Source organism: Oikopleura dioica, chromosome PAR (assembly GCF_907165135.1).
Source record: "Oikopleura dioica chromosome PAR, OKI2018_I68_1.0, whole genome shotgun sequence".
Classification (NCBI taxonomy): domain Eukaryota; kingdom Metazoa; phylum Chordata; class Appendicularia; order Copelata; family Oikopleuridae; genus Oikopleura; species Oikopleura dioica.
In genome coordinates, this window is record NC_137293.1 from 2,575,945 (window position 1) to 2,594,815 (window position 18,871).

The 18,871-nt window shown below is 40.0% G+C and overlaps 6 protein-coding genes across 7 annotated transcripts in view; 3 read left to right on the forward strand and 3 right to left on the reverse strand.

Moving 5' to 3' along the window:
• Window positions 1-577: 577 nt before the first annotated feature.
• The window catches only part of LOC145703436 (myosin light chain 3, skeletal muscle isoform-like), a 40,699-nt gene continuing 22,405 nt past the window's right edge, over window positions 578-18,871 (reverse strand). The window contains exons 1-4 of one of the 2 annotated variants that reach the window (XM_081780793.1): window positions 1,184-1,206; window positions 956-1,141; window positions 787-912; window positions 578-742 (exon numbers count right to left, since the gene is read on the reverse strand). In XM_081780793.1, coding sequence (XP_081636919.1) covers window positions 596-742; window positions 787-912; window positions 956-1,141; window positions 1,184-1,186 — 462 coding nt within the window. In that variant the 5' untranslated portion in view covers window positions 1,187-1,206 and the 3' untranslated portion in view covers window positions 578-595. Of the gene's footprint in view, window positions 743-786; window positions 913-955; window positions 1,142-1,183; window positions 1,207-18,871 lie in introns of those variants that run through there. The other variant, XM_081780794.1, reaches the window with a different exon arrangement.
• LOC145704927 (lysophosphatidylcholine acyltransferase 2-like) lies at window positions 1,900-3,154 on the forward strand. The gene is made up of 6 exons (XM_081782387.1): window positions 1,900-1,976; window positions 2,026-2,369; window positions 2,415-2,524; window positions 2,570-2,791; window positions 2,835-2,946; window positions 2,997-3,154. The coding sequence occupies exons 1-6, from the start codon at window positions 1,900-1,902 to the stop codon at window positions 3,152-3,154; spliced, it is 1,023 nt and encodes a 340-aa protein (XP_081638513.1).
• Window positions 3,188-7,672, reverse strand: LOC145704930 (uncharacterized). Its single transcript, XM_081782390.1, has 8 exons — window positions 7,667-7,672; window positions 7,373-7,616; window positions 6,416-7,027; window positions 5,429-6,260; window positions 4,720-5,361; window positions 4,251-4,541; window positions 3,848-3,949; window positions 3,188-3,802 (listed from the first exon to the last, which is right to left on the reverse strand). The coding sequence occupies exons 1-8, from the start codon at window positions 7,670-7,672 to the stop codon at window positions 3,544-3,546; spliced, it is 2,988 nt and encodes a 995-aa protein (XP_081638516.1). The 3' UTR covers window positions 3,188-3,543.
• Window positions 7,689-9,611, reverse strand: LOC145704931 (uncharacterized). Its single transcript, XM_081782391.1, has 2 exons — window positions 9,563-9,611; window positions 7,689-9,460 (listed from the first exon to the last, which is right to left on the reverse strand). Exons 1-2 carry the CDS (start codon window positions 9,609-9,611, stop codon window positions 7,689-7,691), a joined length of 1,821 nt encoding a protein of 606 aa, XP_081638517.1.
• Window positions 13,103-16,055, forward strand: LOC145703667 (uncharacterized). Its single transcript, XM_081781052.1, has 7 exons — window positions 13,103-13,408; window positions 14,049-14,682; window positions 14,779-14,924; window positions 14,970-15,085; window positions 15,229-15,300; window positions 15,344-15,507; window positions 15,833-16,055. The coding sequence occupies exons 2-7, from the start codon at window positions 14,553-14,555 to the stop codon at window positions 15,994-15,996; spliced, it is 792 nt and encodes a 263-aa protein (XP_081637178.1). The 5' UTR covers window positions 13,103-13,408; window positions 14,049-14,552; the 3' UTR covers window positions 15,997-16,055.
• Window positions 17,515-18,820, forward strand: LOC145702309 (uncharacterized). The gene is made up of 2 exons (XM_081779527.1): window positions 17,515-17,623; window positions 17,675-18,820. Exons 1-2 carry the CDS (start codon window positions 17,547-17,549, stop codon window positions 18,570-18,572), a joined length of 975 nt encoding a protein of 324 aa, XP_081635653.1. The 5' UTR covers window positions 17,515-17,546; the 3' UTR covers window positions 18,573-18,820.

Here is an 18,871-nt window from a genome sequence, read left to right on the forward strand (position 1 = left end):
CTGAAATACAGAGAATAAAAAATCGAAAGCTTTTTATGATTTTATTGAGATACAAATGATCAAAAACAGCCCGACCCCTTTTGACATAAAATCGCGGCGAGGCCGTTGCCACCGGCTGAGACAGAACCCCACCGGACCAAGGCTTCTATGTGGACATTCGATTGGCACATCGCCCGAGCCCGTCCGGGTCCTCACAGATCACCAGGGGACCTGGGTCTGACCCGGTCCTTATGTTTGTTTATGTTGTTGAGAACCGGGCTGTGATCGAATAGCGCCCGCATTGTGAGTTTTGGCCCAGCGGGAGACCCGGCGCCAGGACCGATGGACGTTGTGCGCCTCAAGCCCCGATTTGCATGTTTTTTGGCCATCTCGAGCTGTTTTTGCTGTAAAAAAGGACATTTTCTGAAGCAACAATAGCTTGGCTTGAGTTTTCGGATGCTGACAAAGTTCAAAAATGAGCACCGAAAACAACTTTTTAGCCGAGTTTTTGTTCCTTCCAAAAATGAAGCATTCAAGGTGGCAAGAGTAGCAGGGTAAGAATGCACTTTTACGAATAGATACACATACAGAGTTGGGAACAGTTCGGGGAAGTGATTTATTCCTTCTCCTTCATGAGCTCCTTGATGAAGTTCTCGTAGTGGATCTGGCCGTCGGCGTCCTCAGCACCCTCGAAGATGATTTCGACTTCTTCGACAGTGAGCTTCTCACCAAGAGTGGCGAGAATATGTCGGACCTCAGCGCCCTAGGGAAGCAATAAATCTAAAGAAATCAAGGAATAGTACAAACCATAACGGTGCCGTTGCCCTCCTTGTCGAAGACTCGGAGACCCTCGACGAAATCCTCGAAGGTACCGTCCTGCTGCTTCTCAGCGCAGAATTTGACGTGGTTGACGAACTCGTCGAAGTTGCAGGTCTATGAATTCTCGTTAGGGATGAAAAACGATGGTAAGGTTTACCTTGGTGTTCATTTCTTCCTTCTTAGGGTTGCCAAGAGCTTCGGCAACGTTGGCATTGGTGGGCTTGAAGCCGAGGCCTCGGATGAGATCTCCGACCTGGTTGAAGTAGAGCTTGCCCTCGCCGGTTCGATCGTAAAGCTCGAAACCGTCCTTGATATCTTCAATCTGATCCTCGGTGAAGTCAACCTAGTAATTGTTTAGTCCCTCGAAATTATCTCTTTTACTTACCATTTTCTGTGCTGAGTACTGCTGTGCCTTTGTTTGCGCTCAACGGACTACTGAACTAAAAAGCAAAAACGCCTTTGAGGAGAGAGATGAGAGAGACAGTCAACTGCCCAAATTTGGAAAGGGAGAGTGGATTATCAGGCGCTTTATCACGCCACTGACAAAATTACTAATCGACTTTGGGTTCCTATTTTTGGACTGTAGATCACAGGGCGTATTTGGGGATCAACTTTAAATTGACTACAGGAAATGATGCGGTTCTTCTGTATCGAATGATATTTTCTGGCCGGAAATTATTCAATTAATTTAGCAAAAAAAGAGTTTTATGTAAAAAATGACCAAAAATGAAAGAAGAATACAAAGAATAGAAAGAATTTTCTTAGTAGACGAAGAAGATGGCGCAGAAAAGGCTCCATATCCTTTTCATTTCAAAATCGAATGGCCTTGGTACAGGCGCCTACAGGTAAGGAACAGTTGAAGAATGGCTGAAGAAAAATTTATAGTTTTTTATTGCTTGTTTCACTTTGATACCCTTTCGTGTTATTGGAACGGTCTTATATTGAAATTAACTTGCATTTATTTCTATCAAGACCTTGCATAGTTATTATCCTGACGCTTCCTTTTCTATTGGTTTCTTCAAAAATACTCAATTTATCTGATCAGAAAGGTTATTACACGAAACCATATCAGATATTTTTCTACAGCTTTTTGCTAAAGGCATGGCTAGATATTCGATGAAATATAAGCTTTCAAAACCATTTGAAGCTCAAATTTTGATCAGCCAAACACAAGATAGGTAAATTTATTCTCTTTATTCTCGGCGCTGCAATAAGTCACAAAGGCAGTCCTGCTTCTCGCGACGAAGCGCCAATAATTGTTCTTGCTCCCCACAGTTTAATTCTCGATTCATGGTTTGCAATTTACCATGGTTTTATCACAGGAGTAGCGCCAAATTCGGTCGCCCAGAGTGGAGTTAGAGCAATTCCTATTCTTGGCTCAGTTATGAAAAGCTGTGGGGCCATTTTTGTCGACCGCGAAAATCGCAAATCACGCTCAAAAACTGTTCACGAAATCATCGAACGAGTGCAATCGGAACAGCCTGTTCCACAGATTAGTTTATTCCCGGAAGGAACTGTTACAAACGGCGAAAGTCTCGTTCAATTTAAAGTTGGCGCGTTTATTCCAAAAGGTAAAAATCCTTATTACTCCCGAAAGTATCTTTTACCTTTCCAAGTTCCTGTCCAGCCAGTATCGATCACCTTTGAGGGATGGAACACGGCTGCCTGGGGGCATGAAGGTCTTGGCTGGTATGTTTTTTATACTCTTGGGAATTTTCGAATCAAGGTACTTCAAAAGTATATGATTTTTTGCAATTGCTTATTCTTTCAGTTGACCTATGACTACCTTCCGGTGGTCCCGCCGCTAGAAAGTGAGGATCCAATTTCCTTCTCCCGGCGAGTTCGATTAATCTTTAGTGAGCACACGGGCCTTTCATTATCAAATCTTTCTTATGAAAACGTCCGTATTCATGCGGAGCTAGAGAAGCTTGGACTGCCATTTGACTCGATGGACGTGAATTTGGGCAAATTGATGAAATGCTTAGACTACAAGGTCAGACCCAATCAATAGATAAATGATCTAATAACCTTTAAAGATCGAAGATGTTCATGTCCGACTTCAAGAATTCGCCAAACTTCGTGGTCCAGAAAAGAATGTCATAACCTCAAGCTCATTGGACAAAGCAGTCAATGGAAAATGCGATCATAGTATCACATACTTGAAAAGGAAATGCCTCAAGACTTTCATGATAAAAAAGTCTACGAAAATTCTGAGACTCGCCAAAGATTTTACAACCTCCTTGAACGACACAATGGTCAAGTCGATGCTGTTTGTTATGTCAGAAATCATAAGTTCTATTTTGCAGACTTAGAAGAGCGAATTTACTGGAAAAATCGACTGAGTTCTAGCGAATAAAATGAGAATAAATAGATTCGATTCTTTGTTTAGTTATTTACATGATTAAAAAAGTTGAAATTGGAAGTTTTTTTTATACAGAATGGATCTTTTTACAGGCTCCGCGTCCAAAGTTTCGATTGTTTTGCATGATGAAATTCATCAAATTGAAGAATTTGTGATTCCAAGCCGCGTCACAGTGGTTTTTAAGATGGTCGAAAAGCTGTTCGATTCGCTGGATTTTCTGGCACTGCGGCTCGTTTTCCGGGAAATGGAGCAGATGACAAGGGATAGCGTCGATTTTGGCCTGGTGGCAGTTCCAGTGCGGCACAGTTAGATCCCTTATTTTCTCCATTTCCTCGATAATCGCAGCGAAATAGCTTTGAATTTTGATCGAGTATTTTGGAAACTTAAATTTTTTTCGAAATATCGGTCAAAATTGACAAATTCCAAGTCGAAAATTTGCACAATCCAGATTCTTCGTATTTTGAAAAGTGGGAGTTTTGAAAACTTCTAGCGGCAAAATTCCCTTCTGGATGACATGAAACACCATCGCCTTGAAATCCAGGTTCACAGACGCATTTGAAGCTGCCGGGAGTATTGATGCATTTTGCATTTTCGCAGCAGTTGTCAGTTCCAATAGAGCACTCATCTATGTCTTCACATTCGCTGAAATTTTTGAAGACTTGAATTTTCATGACAATTATTATTTACCCCGATGAGCTAAGAGCATGTCTATGTTGATTGCAAATGCAAGTCCCATCGTCGCAAGTTGAGCTGGAAGGGCACTTATGGCAGGCTTTTTCGGTTATCATTCTTTCTAACTTGAGAGCTTAGATTCTAAGCCTAAGAAACCATAACTATTGTATATTTATGAATAATTTCCGTTTTTTTAGGATTAAACTTCCGAATTTAGCTTTTGATGGTGAGCCTTAGCGTGACGCCCTTGAGTTTGCTTTGATTTGTCACGTGACTAAATTAAAAAAAAGGATAACTTCTCTTTCGGTTTTCTACAGAAGAATCCATCGCCTACATAATCATCTTGGCACTTACACCTTTGAGCACTAAAATAATGATAGGAGGATCAACTGGGGCGCAAATAGAATCTAATAATAACCTATTTTTGCAAGTCGCAAATTTATGGCAGCTAGCGCAGGGGTCGAATTTGACGCAGTGATATCCGTCGCCATGGTATCCATCGACGCACTCGCAGGTTGGATCTCCACCGAGGGATATTTTGCACTGCGCGTTTTCGGAGCAATTGTGGCGAGCGCAAGGCTCGTTTTGGAGACAGATGGTAAATCCGTCGCCGAAGTAGTCTTGATTGCATTCGCAGGTGCATTCTCGAGAGCCAGAGATGAATGAGATTGTCTTTTTCATATTTAAGACCAAGTGATAAAAACGAGTGCTATCAAGCAAAAGAAAAGACCATAAAACAACCAATTACCAAAAATATAAGAATATTTATCGATTGTGTCGTTTTTGAAATTGATTTTCGATAATAGCAATTGATATTTATCATAAATTCCCTAACGAATTAACAAACTATTTAAAAAATAATTTTAAACCAGCTCCCTTATCCAAACATTTCCTGGTGAGCATTCTCCGCACATTTTAACCCTGCACAGGGATCCAAAGATCTGGGCTTCTGACAAACAAAACCATTTCCAACGAATCCGTCATTGCAGACGCAATCATAATCATCTTGCGCTAAAACGTTTTCTTTCTCGACACATTTGGCTTCTTCATCGCAATTGTGATTTTTGCAAGGATCCAGTTTTTCGCAAGAAAAGCCATCTCCAAAGAAGCCTAGGTTACAGGAGCAACTGTAGTTGACATCGTGGCCGAAGATGGAAGAGGTACATTTCGCGTTTTTCGAGCAGCCTCCGTTTCTAACAAGACAGGGGTCTTTCGGAACGCATCTTTCTAATTTTCCGACTAAATTTCGGTCGTCGATGAAGCCATCTCTGCAAATGCATTTTGCGCGATTTTGGTTTCCAGTTACGCAATCAGAAAAAGTAGGACATTCGACAGTCGCGCATGAATCAATTTGTACACATTCTATGTGCCCATTGCCAGTGAAGCCTGGAATGCACTCGCAATCGTAGCCATACTTGAGATCGACGCAGTTGGAGTTGTCAACACACTTGTGTTCGCCGGTGAGGCACTCGTTAACTGGGCAGATGACTGAGTCGTGGAAACGGGTGATCCAGTCGTCCCATTTTATTCTAGAAAAAAATCATAAATCTTAAAGAGAAGAAAGTGAAGAAATCGTAGCACTGTATCTTGAGTTACCTGTAATTCATATCGCAGGTTTCAAAAACCTGCCTCGTCAGCTTTGTCACGTGAGAGAAAAGATCCTCTGGCGTCATTCTCTTGGCTCTGAAGACATTCAGAAACTCGCAAGAAATCTCGACTGCGCTTGGGCTGCATGTGACCCAGGAGCGCTCAGTTGAAATATTCGATAATAGCTGAAGTTCTGAGGAGAGGATTTCGAGGTGTTCTCTTGCGTCTTGTGGGGAGCAAAGATCTTGAATCTTCGATGTCACGTCAGAAAGAGAGCAAAGCTCGAATGCTTCGATTGCGCACTTTTCTCCATCGTTTCCCAAGTCGCAATTCTTTTTCATGCGGCAAGAAAAACCATCTCCGTCAAAACCACTTTCACATTCGCAGTCAAAACCGTCAGCCAAATCGATGCATTTTGCGTTTTCGGAGCAAGTATGCAATCCTTGAGCGCATTCATTAATGCTCTGTCTGCAAACTCGCCCGTTTCCATGAAACCCTTCTTCAGTCTTGCAGTCACATTTGTATCCATTTATCAAATCAATGCATTTCGCATTTGCATCACATTCATGAGTGCCCAAAATGCATTCGTTCACCGGCGCCGCGCAGTGATAGCCATTTCCGAAAAATCCGCTTTTGCAAGAGCAATCGTATCCTCCTTGGCGGTCTTCGCATGTCGCGTTCTCGTGGCATCGATGAGAACCGTCCTTACACTCGTCGATTTCCTTCTCGCATTTGACGCCATTGCCGAAATATCCTTTCTTGCATGTGCATGCGAAATTGTCGCCGATGTCCTTGCAAAGAGCATTTTCGGAGCAAGGGTTTGCATCACAGGGCTTGGGTTCTAGAATTGCATGATAAAGATAAATGAAAACCATAAAAAGTTATTTTTGTTCGAGAGTTTGGGCTAAAGAGAATTAAGTTCATTCGAGATTCCTCTTAAATATAATCATCCATTGCTCTAGCAAAAAGTGCGCAGTTGCGGTGACGAAGAGTTACCTGGCTTACAAGCTGACTTCAATAATTTTTTCTTCAATCTTGAAAACTTCGCGTTCCAAAACTTATTGCATTTATCTCCGACACTCTGCAAAAGTGTTCCTAGTCGTTGACTCCATTCGCAAGCATCTTCATCCAACGAGTGGTCCACCAGCTTGCACCCCACATTTCCCGCTTCCACAGAACAAGAAGATGTCCTAAACAAACTGATCTCCCCAAGCCGTGTTAGTTCCGCGGTGATCGCTTTCCAGGTAAAAACTGCTTCTTGCGGCGCATGAGCGGATTCAAACGCGACTTTTTCAAAATCACCGTTTGTGAACTCGCCATAGTGAGCCAAGTTGCAAGTTCCTTTATCAGATCTATACGAATGTTGGCATTTCGTTCCGTCCCCATAAACATCTCTGTACTGTTCCTTGCAGACGCACTTGAACCCGTCCAAAAGATCGATACAATTTGCATTCCCGGAGCAATTGTGCTGTGAGAGGGCACATTCGTTGACTTTTGCCAAGCAGGTGCCATTTTGGCTAGGAAAGTAGCCTGAATTGCAAGTGCAAAGAGCAAGGGACGAGTCGCATGATGTGTTTGGCTCGGTGCATTTGATTGTATCGCAAGGATCTTTAAAAAGTCAAAAATAAGGGCAAAATTCTAGCTTAGAGAAAACTCAAAGTTTATACAACTTTATGGTTGACTGCGCATGTTTTGGGCCGGGATAGGAATTTTCCTCCTTTTAGACCAACATTGCTGAAGATGATAAAATAAGAGACGTAAAATCCTCATTTCTTTGGCAAAATGAAGTCACTGGTTAAAATGAAGAGAAAGGAAGACACTTCGTAGTTTATTTCGAACGAAATAAAAAAATGATTATTTTCAACTTTGACAATTTAATATTGTCAATTTTCATTAAAATTTACAACATTTTACTAAATAAAAACAAAATATTGACCATTCCTATTTGTTTACATCCCCTCAATGTATTTTCATCGGGTATGAATCCGTCCAAGCATTTGCATCGATATCCTTCGCACAAGTTTTCGCACTCCGTATTCTTTCCGCAAGCATAGGGATTTTTATCGCACTGATTTTCATCGCATTCTGGGACGCATTTTCCAGCTTCTTTTTTGAAGCCTTTTTTACATTTGCACTCAAAGCCAGAGCATTTATTGATGCAGATGGAGTTTTTTGGACAGGCATTTTTCTTGCGACACTTTTATTGGTTAAAAATTTTTGAATAATGAGCCCTTTAGAACAGAGAACTATCATTTGAAAATCAGTAAAATTAATATTTCAACCAGGACTGATTTGCATCACAACATTTCCCTTTGAGCAAACTTGTCCCTTTCGGACATGAGCACTCGAAGCCGACGCATAGTTGTGTGCATACTTGTCCTCCTTTGCATGGATTTTTTGCACACTGCTTTTCGTCACACTCTTGAACGCACTCCTTTGTTAGAGGGTCTTTGATAAACCCGTCGTTACAGGAGCAAGAAATTTCAGCGCAGTCGGCGCTGCAAGAAGAATTTGGAGGGCAAGAGTAGGCGTCGCACGAAGCCGTGCAGATTTCTTCGCATTTTCCGTCCTTCATCTTATATCCTTCTTCGCACTCACATGATACATCATTGCAATTAGCTTTGCAAGTTGAGTTCGCAGGACAAGATTGAGGAGTGCAACTTGCCGTGCAAATTTCGACACACTCACCGTATGCCATTTTGTATCCGGGTCTGCATTTGCAGGTTATTTCGTTGCATTTTTCTTCGCAGTCGGAGTTCAAAGGGCAGGACGTTTCGCTACAAGATGCACTGCAAATTGGCACGCATTTGCCATTTTTCATTTCGAATCCATCATCACAAGTGCATTCGACTTTTGTGCAGTTTTGCGTGCAGGTCGAGTTTTCTGGACACGAATATTCATTGCATTCAGCATCGCATATTCTTTCACATTTTCCATCTTTCATTTCAAATCCTTCGTTACATTCACAAGAAATCTTCGTGCATCCTTTTTTGCAAGTCGAGTTCTCCGGACAGCTATCGCTCTTGCATACTGCGTTGCAGACGGGCACGCATTGGTTAAGATAATTCTTCCGGAAACCTTCCTCGCAGATGCATTTGAATCCAGGGCAAGTCTTTTTACAGATACTGTATTCTCCGCAAACTGATTGGCTCATTTTGCATGGGTCGTGCATCAGATCGCATTCTGGAACACATTTTCCTTGATGAAGCAAAAATCCTTTTGGACACTTGCAGACGTATCCTTTACACTTGTTGAAGCATTTGCCGGTATCACCACAGATGTCTTCGTCCTCGCACTGATCACCATCGCATTCGGGAACACACTGGCCATTGAACCAGTAGTATCCCGGGTAACATTCGCATTTGTACTCGTTGCATAAGTTTGTGCATTTTGAATTTCCAGGACATGGATTGCTAGATTTGCATTGATCTTCATCGCATTTTTCAACGCAAAAGCCGTACTTATCCTTTTCTTGCCCTTTCGGGCAGTTGCATTTTGCCCCGAGGGGTGTGTCTGAACAGATTTCTTCACCAACACATTTGAAGGTTTTTGCTGCACAAGTCGGTACACACTCTTCTTCCACCATTTTGAAGAAGTCTTGGCAAATGCAAGAGAAGCCTTTTTCTGATTTTTGACAGACTCGCCCCTCAGGGCATGTTATTGAGCTACAGGGATCGATAATAACCTCATACGGAGTTTTTGCAGGGGATGTTCCTAGCGCCAAAGGATAAGCCTCTTCAAGACTAGTTGAATATGGACTGGATTGAAATTCAGCAGACGCCAAAGAATCTCCATTAGTTCCCAACCAGAAGTCATCCTTGTTTTGATACTTTGATGGCCCAAGAATGATGGATTCAATTTCCAATAGGATGCTGTACCAAGAGGAACAGAAATCGGAGTCTTTGCATTTGCAGCAAATTTCGTCGATGATTTCGCCAAGTCGGATAATGGAGTCTTCGTTTGTCAGGTCATAGAAATCGAGAAGCTTGCATGATATACGTGGGGGACTTTTAGACGGCTCATAAGTGGAGACCAGTGAGTCTGAAGATGATCGGAAAATTGAGTCAAGTTAAAAGGAACCTGAAAATATTTATTACTCACACGAAAACTATCTTTCTGGTGTCCGGTTATAAAAAAATGAACCGTTTCCTGAAAGTGTGGCATTGATTTCTAAACTGTCTAAAATCCTCATTAACCGTTGCCATTGACTGAGTCAATTGTTTCCAAAGAGAGACTGCCTCTTCCGGCCCGTAAAATTGATTATCCGAAGATTGTATCGTCTTGAAGGAACATGTCCCTAGCCTTTTTCCGAAGCCTTTTTTCACGATGAAGAAATAAGAATCGATTCTTTAATGATTGATAAGCAAGATGACAATCAACGCTTATACCTTGTAACTGTCATTTTGGATAATTAATTTGAAAACTTTGTCTTATAAAAAGCAATAGCTATGGCATTTTCGTAGAAGATGAATTTTCTTAAAATCGCTTTTGTTTTGCTATTCGTTCAAGCCGCCAGTAGAGAACCAGGTGAGGTTTTCTTTTTAATTATTGCTACGTTAAAGCTTAAAGTTGATGTCTGTTATCGAAAATGCATGGCAGCGAATTCCCAATACGGCCAACCTGGGAACAAAGATCTTCCAGCAAACGAAGATGCATTTATCGAAGAGCTCTTTGGTTATTTAAAATGAAAATTTCTTCACCATGTTCCTAAATTAAATCCAAAACTGATCGGAATCGCCTCGTTTCCAGTATTTTGAATGACAACATCGATCTCATCCCCTTCATATCGCTGACCGACCAGCTGATTTTGCTCCTCGACTGAGCGTTTCAGTCGAGAATGAGTGGAGTTTCGGCAGAAGGGGCCTTCTTGACGCGTTTTCGAATAAATCCAAAGATGTCCTTTATCGCAGGAAATAGGGAAATCGGCAGTGAAAAACTCAACCTCGTCGAATCTGCTTCCGAGAAGACGGTATATACAGGCATCGTTGGGGCTGAAATACAGCCAGTTGTAATTTTCTCTCACCCGATGTATCTTACCGAAGATTGATGACTTGAAAGACAGTTTCATTCTTATAACTTCTTCCACAAATTCTCTTCACTCCTGATTTTCTCTTTGTTCTGCTCAGAGTAACTGCATTATTTCCGAAAACAATCTCGATGACAAAAAAGTAGACGAGCAAAAATATCCATTCTGAGCTTTTGCTTTTCATTTCTTGAGAAAATATAAAAAATATTTACAAGTCTTGGTTTGTACGTCTTCTGATATGGAGCTCAACTCTATCAAATGAAGAGGTTGGTTATCGGATTAGAAGATTTTTGATTGTGAAATTTGAAATTTCGCGGCCTTGACCACCAATGCGTGAGGCGCAATGCCGATAACGTGAACAAGACAATTAAGAGCCTCATTAGCGAGGCCCAGCGCATTCTTTTTTGGTATAATCACTTGTCTGAGCGGGGAAAAAATGATGTAATTAGCTTGATTCATGATTTTTTAAAAAATAATAAAAAAACCAAATGACAAGGATACGAAGTATAATCAGATTTATTTGCAAAAAGTTATAGTGTTTCTTTTCGTCGACATTTTATAATATTTCTTAAATTTTTAATTTATTGAAGACAAACATCAATTTGTGAAAGTCTTGTGTCAAAGAAAATATGCACAAGGTATGGGGAAGTGAAGAAAGTCGTCCATTGCCATTGATTTGAGACAAACAAATGCAAGGATGCGTATCAAATTGTGCTGAATATAATTGTTCTAAACAAAATCAAAATTGTTAATAATGATAATTTTGGAAAAGATAAATCTCAGTTAATTTTGTTCTCTTATTTCTAAAATTATATATTATAATTAAATTAAATAACTGGAAAGTACATACTATGATCTTGACATTGAATAGAGTTGCTTTCCCTAGCCTTGAATGTCGCTTCTGATCTGTTGGTAATTTTAAAAATGTTGCAATTGAATAAACTCATAAGATGAGTATGATCTTCTGGAACAGGTGTCTTTAATTGAAGATTGTCATTCAACCAATAGGTTTTTACATTTTCAATTCTGTATCCTAACCAATATCTCGTTCCTACACAATTGGGGGTTTGTTGAAGTTCCTTCACGCAGTTAGCCTGCTCCATATTTCCTAATTATAAATTTAAATGTCCGAATTGGTAAGTTATATCGGCTGATTCTCGTTGCAAATATCTTCTTTTTTACCTAACTGAAGAGGTTTATCATTATTCGTTACGCAAAGATCAACACATTCGCCAAAGGTTATTTTCTCGCCGGCTTTGCAGTTGAATCTTTTTTATAATAACATGGCCATTTTTTGTATTCTTACCCACTAGGAATATCGCATATAAATTGCCTTGGTGTTGTTGTTGTCGGTATTATTGTCGGTGTTGTTGTTGATGTTGTTGTCGATGTTGTCGATGTTGTTGTCGGTGTTGTTGTAGGCGTTGTTGTTGATGTTGTCGGTGTTGATGTGGGTGTTAATGTGGGTGTTGGTGTCGATGTTTTCGGTGTTGTTGTCGGTGTCGTTGTCGGTGTTTGTGTCGATGTCGTCGGTTTTGTTGTCGATATTGTCGTCGTTGATGTCCCGGTTGATGCTAGCGTTGGTGCAGTTGTTCCCGTTGTTGGTAAGGAATTCGTCGTTGACGACAATGTTTTAGTTTTTGAAGTTACTGTTGTCGTCGATGATGTTGATGATGCAAAAAATGTCTTTGTTGTTCTTAAGTCTAGTAAGATTTTAAAATTTTTATGAGAAAACAATTTTTTACCATAACTTTGACTTGTTGTTGTGATTGTTGATGTATTTTCGATAGAACACTCGATTTTGCAAGCTTTGAATTATTTAAATAATGTTTTTCTATCGGTAAGATCTTACATTCAAACATATCAAGGCAAATTGACTGACAATACTGACTTTCACATAGAAGATTGCAGGAATTTTTCTCTGATCTACAGGCATTCTGACAATTGTCAGCCTTCTTCAAATACAATGGATTTGTGATGACAATTGTCACCGATAGAAGGACAACTAAAAATAATCAAAGAATTGATAGATATCTTTGAAGAGAAGGAATATACCAATTGATATAAGAAGCTTGCGAATCCTTGTGTTTTTATCTCTCATTTAATATTATAAAAAAATGCAGGCAAAGTTTTCTTCAAAGAGACTGTTTATTCAAGATACGTTCGATATTGATGAGTTGCCGTGATGATATTGTCAATCTTGCTGACTTTCTTCAAAAATGGTCAAAAAGGAATTGTTTTATTTTTTCGTGATAAATGACAGGTAGATTCGATTCGAATTGCTAGAAGGAGACAAAGCAATCATTGCTCAGATACTACTTTCAGGAAGAAACCGATATGCAAGTGTACTTGCTTGCTTTTTTCTTTTCGAAAAGAAGCGCTTAAATTCATAAGAAAATAACAATTTATCATGTTCATAAGGTCACGATATCCGCATCTGCGCCAAAATCTTCCAATTAGCCTGTCAAGATAAAACACTTTCGCCCGAACAACATAATCTGCCCATAATTCAAAAATTTTCACCTAATCACTCTCAAATTGCCTCTCTTTCTTGTCTCCAATACATTTCGAAAAAGGATGGCGCGCGCGGGCAAAATCACTTTTTTTCCCTGAAAAAAAAAGTTGCTTCTGAATACTTTGAAAAGGTGAATCAATTTTGAAAAGTCTGAAAAGGTGAAAAAACAGAGGCCAATCAGAATAGACAAAAGCGCGCTTAGTACCTAGTTTTGACACTTTGTTCCGAGCCAAGGTCATAAAAATAGAAGCAAAAAAGAGATATCTTAAGAAGAAGACTGAAAACGAAGAAAATAGTGAATGTGCTGCTTGGATGATAATTACAGAAAAAATGGGGCTTTGGCGGGACTTTTTGTTGTTGGAAACGCGCTGGCGAGTTTTTATCTGATACTGACGTTCTTGATGATAACGGACAACTTGTGCAAATATTTGCTTTTTGTGTTTTCGAGGTAAGATGCTTTATCCCTTTTTTAATAATTTAAAAAATTATTTTTTAGAATTTTTATATTTTTTCTTTTTTAACTTTTATTTTGGAATTTTCATTTCAAGATTTTCTTCCTTTTTAATAATTTGAGAAGAAGCATGAAGTCAAAAATTGGGCTCATGTCAAAGTGAGATATCAAAATTCAAAAGCGTGCCATACAAAATCAATAGCCTCAAGTGTTCTGGCCGGGAACACCCTTATGTTTCTAATTGATCGATGAAAAATTGAATTAGTATTGAAGGACAAGCCCCATATTTTTTGGGAAACTAACAAGATTTATCAAAGAATGCACTAAAACTTAGGAAGAAATAACTCGGGAATGCTGCTCGCCGTAAAACAGTTCATTCGAGCAATAACTCGGGATAATCAGCTGCTCATTATGGGCAATAATCCGCGCTCCGTCAGTGGACAGACATCCGCCGCGATAAAACAACAAAAAGTCGCCATCTTTGCTGATTCGGAATCAGTGATTCCCGAGTTTTGTCATTTTAGCCTCTTATTCAAATAAAAAGGCCGTTTTCCTTCTTTCGCGCTCCTCGATTTTTATTATATAAACAAAAGTTTTTTTGAAGTTTATGTTTCTTAACCCCTCAATTTAAATTAAGCTTTTCGTTAATTATGGGTTTTCTGACGCTAATGGCAGTGGTGCGAATGTCAGAGGTGTTACGCCGCGATACGTTTCTTAGACGACTCATTTTGGCATTTATTGGAATCGGATTTATTCTCGTGCCCGTGTGTTGCTGGAGACTTTTCAATTTCATGTCGCATATGGAAGAAATAACCGTCGGAGGAAAGGTGGCAAATGATCGATCACTTGCTGTTTATGTTGAATTAGGAACTTGGGATCGAAATTATAGAACGGTTTTTCTAGCGCTTGCCCTTTTTATTTTGATCTCTTTGCAGGCCTTCTGATCTTCCATGGAATCCTAAGCTGCTTCATCGTCTGCTCAATTCACGAAGCAAAGCAAACGCGCCATTACTTTGAGCGAGAAGCCAAGTACAACTACGTAGAGAACACTCAAACAGGGAATTCCGAGCGATTTCTGACAGCAGGTAGCGGCGCTTGCTCCCCAAACGGGTCAAATCTAAGCACGGCCGCACTGTCACGCATGAGACACGGGGGTTATCTGCATGAAAGGGACGGTGACAAAAAGCACCACCACAACCATCATCACCGGCATCAGCGCCATCACCACAAGAGGACTAAGCATGAACGGGAGTTTTTGTATGTTCACCAGGGTAGGTAGACTGATGGTGGTGAACCATAAAAGAGCACTTGTAATGTAGGAAATTATCAAGAATATATACTTAATTATCTTTTCAAAACTTATTTAGCCGTGAAGGGAGGTCCTCTCGTAGACGACGAAGAGGGTTCCAATGCAAGCTATGATCTTGATGATCCGGAAAGACGAGGAAGTGACGAGAATGAAGAATATTCCGATGGAATGGTTTCAGAAGAATCTGTCAATAGCGAAAAACATGTAATCGCGATTCTTTCGACAAATAAATCTATGCCAATTTTTAAGTTGACAAGGGAAGAAATGCGACAAAGAGGACTTCTAGCGATGAAACAAAAAAGAGGACTTGGCCGCCGAGGGAGTGAGGACTCTGACTTTTACGACGAAGAAAAAGAATCGTACGCGTAAGTGAAGTCGGAAATGACTTGTCAGGAGAAAAAAGTCGCCAGATGAACTTATGATTTGAAATAATCAGGTCAAAGAAACTATTTAAACGCGTCTAGATAGATTGTTTTCTATAATTTATTGTTGTTGAATTCTTTTCTAGCAGCCGAAAACGCAGTTCGGAAGGATCTTCAGCGCTCCTACTGGTCAATGATAAGACGACCAATGACAAAAGGTAGTGTTTTCCCAAAAAATCTCAAGAAATAAAAAAAAATAAGAAATCTCGCTGCAAGTCGTCAGGCAGGAATGACAAACTCTCGCGTTTCGGGCTTTTCAACTGGTCGAGGAGGAGGATATCAAGGAAGAGCCCTTCCCCGACCAGAGTCAATTGAACCGGCAGAGCTCGAGCTTGGCGCTTCTGATGATGAAGCTCGCCATTTAGGTAAAAAATGATGAAAATTCGATTATTGTATATTTTTGCTAGAATTATTGCCGAGACATTCTCGACCAAGATTTGAGTCCACCAAGTCGCAGCAAAACTAAAAAGTATAAAATACAAAAATTATTTTCGATAATTTTTTGTAAATGAAAATTATTAATCGCACAAAAATATTCTCAATCAAATGATCACTTCTTCTATAATTTAGGCCAAATCGACCACAGCGGTAAGAAAAAGCTTGATTTTTCAAACGTAACTTAGAAGCGCTTCCTGTAGCTGATTTGAGCCAATTTTTACGGTAAAAATGTGCTGAAAACGATTTTTTCAGAATTCATCGATTTCAAATCCGACTTTAATCGACGCTCATCAAATCGGACAAGCACGTCGAAAACACTGCCAGATTTAAATCATCCTGTGAGAGAAAAATCAAAACGTAAATCAAAACCTGTAAAAGCCTCAAAAAGAGTAGAAACGGACGAAGAAAATGAATAGGCTGCAATTTGCTCTTACTGTTAATTTTGCTCCTGCTTGTTAATAAAAGACAGACTACAGTAAAAACTCATTTATTCAAATATTAAAGAGCTCATTTGAAATTTCGTAAACATTGAAATATTCCACTTTGTCAAATCATTTTATTCATTTATTTATTTTTTTTTGAGAACAAAATTATCGGCTCAGGTCTTCAAGAGAAAAGGGAAAGTGTCGCAGGTAAAATAAACGACGCATAATAAGAGGGCAAGGGCGAGAGTCTCTGAGACAAGGCGGGGTAAAAATGAAGAGCTACTCGCAAATAGCCAATTTTTTGCTTCATTTTATATATATATTTTTTTATTTTAAGTATTTGAAGTTCATGAATAAGGTTTGACGGTCACAGGAGTTGTGAACAGATTCGCTTCATTTTTTTGATGTCTAGTCGTTTGTAGGTTCATATTATTTGTCAATACAGAGATTTTCTCTAAAACTTTGAAAGCATTAGAAATTTCGTGAACATCGATTTATTCCATTTTGTAAAGTCATTTTATTTATTCATTTTTCTCTTCTTGTGAACAGAAAGATCAACTCAACGTTGGAAGAGAAAAGGGAAAGTGGCGCTGGCAGAAGACATCATAAAGGGCAAGGGCAAGGGTGAGTGTCTGTGAGACAAAATAGTAAAGATGATGTTTAGCGAGGTGAAGTTTTAAAGGGAGAAGGTTCAACAGTTTGTTTCATTTTAAAATGTTATGTTTATTTTTGGACGCGCTTGAGCTTTCTATTAATAATTATCATCGAATTTCCTAAAATAATTCGTAAAACTTGCGAATTCTTCTTCTTTTTTTATGAACCTACTGTAACATTGAGGTTTTCTCTTGTGCTTTTTCATTTCATCATGGTTACGGAGATATTTAAGGTCCCTGAAACGGAAGAGCGAGCCATTTAACACTCATAAAATGGCATTTTGCTCACTTTGAATCAGCCGCTTTGCCAAGCGTAACGCTCATTTTCCCTCTTTTTATGTTTGTCACTCAGCCACTGGCTTACGTTGCAACTTTCCCTTTACGAATCCTGAAAACGCCGGGTCCGGCATCTTATTTTTGTATAATGAGAAAAATGATAAAATGAAAAGCAAAATTTTCTTAAACAAGCCCGAAGTCACAAAACTTTTGAAGAAATTACGATGAAAATGAAGATAAAATGAAGAGCAAAATCATAAATGATTCCTGAGTCGATAATTTTCGGACTGCTTTACTACTGTCAAATAATAAAATGCTGCAAAATCTCCAAAAGTTCTTAAATCGATCCATTTTCGCTTTTTCTTTTTAAAAAATGAATAAATAAAATACTTGTTGAATACTTTCTTCTTTCCTGACTCAGAATTAAAATTCCGATCTTTCAGAAAAAGCAAACCGCAGGTTATGAAACTTTTGGAAGACTTTCAATCTCGAGCCATTATCGAATCATTGTTTCTACAAATATTTGAGTCCAGTGCAGCCTTTCAAGCGCATAAAACGAAGGGTTGAAAACGTTGTGTTCGAAGATCCATCCGTAAAGATAAGGCCTGAACGATGCGGCTGGCAGCGATCTTCGCGGCACCAGCTCTGGGCCAAAATTACTTTTACTCGGACTATGGTCTTTTCGGCTCGTAAGTAGCAAGAGAATCGAAAAGAGATGTTTTTCTTATCTTTTTTTTCAGCTCAAATAATGGTGCCAAGTTCGGTTCAACCTACACCTCCGCAGAGAACACCAAGCAAGCACAAGGCAACGGTAAATTCTGCCACTCAACCGCGGACAAGCTGATCTACCGATGGGATCGCTCAAAGTACGGCTACTTCAGCTACTACAACCGAGTTGAGTGCGTCGGCGAAGAGTTCTACTGCTTCATCGAAGAGCGCGCCCACTTCGGCCAAGTCTACGGAATCAAAGCCGGCTGCGCGCAAATGATGAACCATCCTCAAGTCAAGCGACCCACAACGCCTGCCCTGCAACAGTGGAACAATCGGGAAGCTGGCCGAGGCCGCGGGTTCAAAAACAGCGGTGACAGCGACACACTCAACGTCTTCTACGGCGTCGGTGGCTGTATGGCCATGTCAGCGCAAAATCAGCAAGATCATCTTGACAGCAGCGTTGATACCTTCAACAACAACAACTACCACAAGCAATTCGACTGGTATCAGGCCCAATGCTTGCGGCTTGAAACGAATGCAGATAATTCCAAACAGAAAGATCTCCTTCCTTTTGGCGTCTCTGTCTGCCGAGCCTGCTGCATTGCCGGAGCTGATGTCGAAACGGACTACAGCGCAAACAACAAGAATCCCTGTAACTTCCTTCCATATGCTAGCTCTGGTGAGCCAGCCATCCCAACATATGGCAACTTCGATTGCTTCGTGAACGCAAATCAAACAACTGCCTGCGTTACCAACACCGCCGTCGACGACTGCCTTATCTGCAACAAGGAGATCGTCCCATCCCTCGAAATGATCAGCTACTCAAGCACTGCTCCCGTCAGTCTTTTCACCGCCGCCGCGAACCATGCTTGCGCCACTTCTCCATGCACCCCTGCTGTCAACAAAGTCAGAGGACGCGACATCTGATAAGATCGAATCTTCCTTTTTCAAACAACGAGCCTCAAAATTTTTCATGCTTTTCGAGCGACAAAACGACCTGGGGAGGGAGTTTTGTATTTTTGGAACTGGAGCTTTTTGAGGCGCGTTTTTTGAAGAATATTTGAAAACACTATCTTCTTTTCAATCTATCTCTATCTTTTTCTTTCTTCTTCACTTTTCTTTCTATCTAGACTTTCAGAATTGTTTTCTTGCTGTTAATAAAAACCATTAAAACAAAAGAATATCTTTTGAAAAGCTATCGATCTCTTAGTGCATTCGTCATAAAT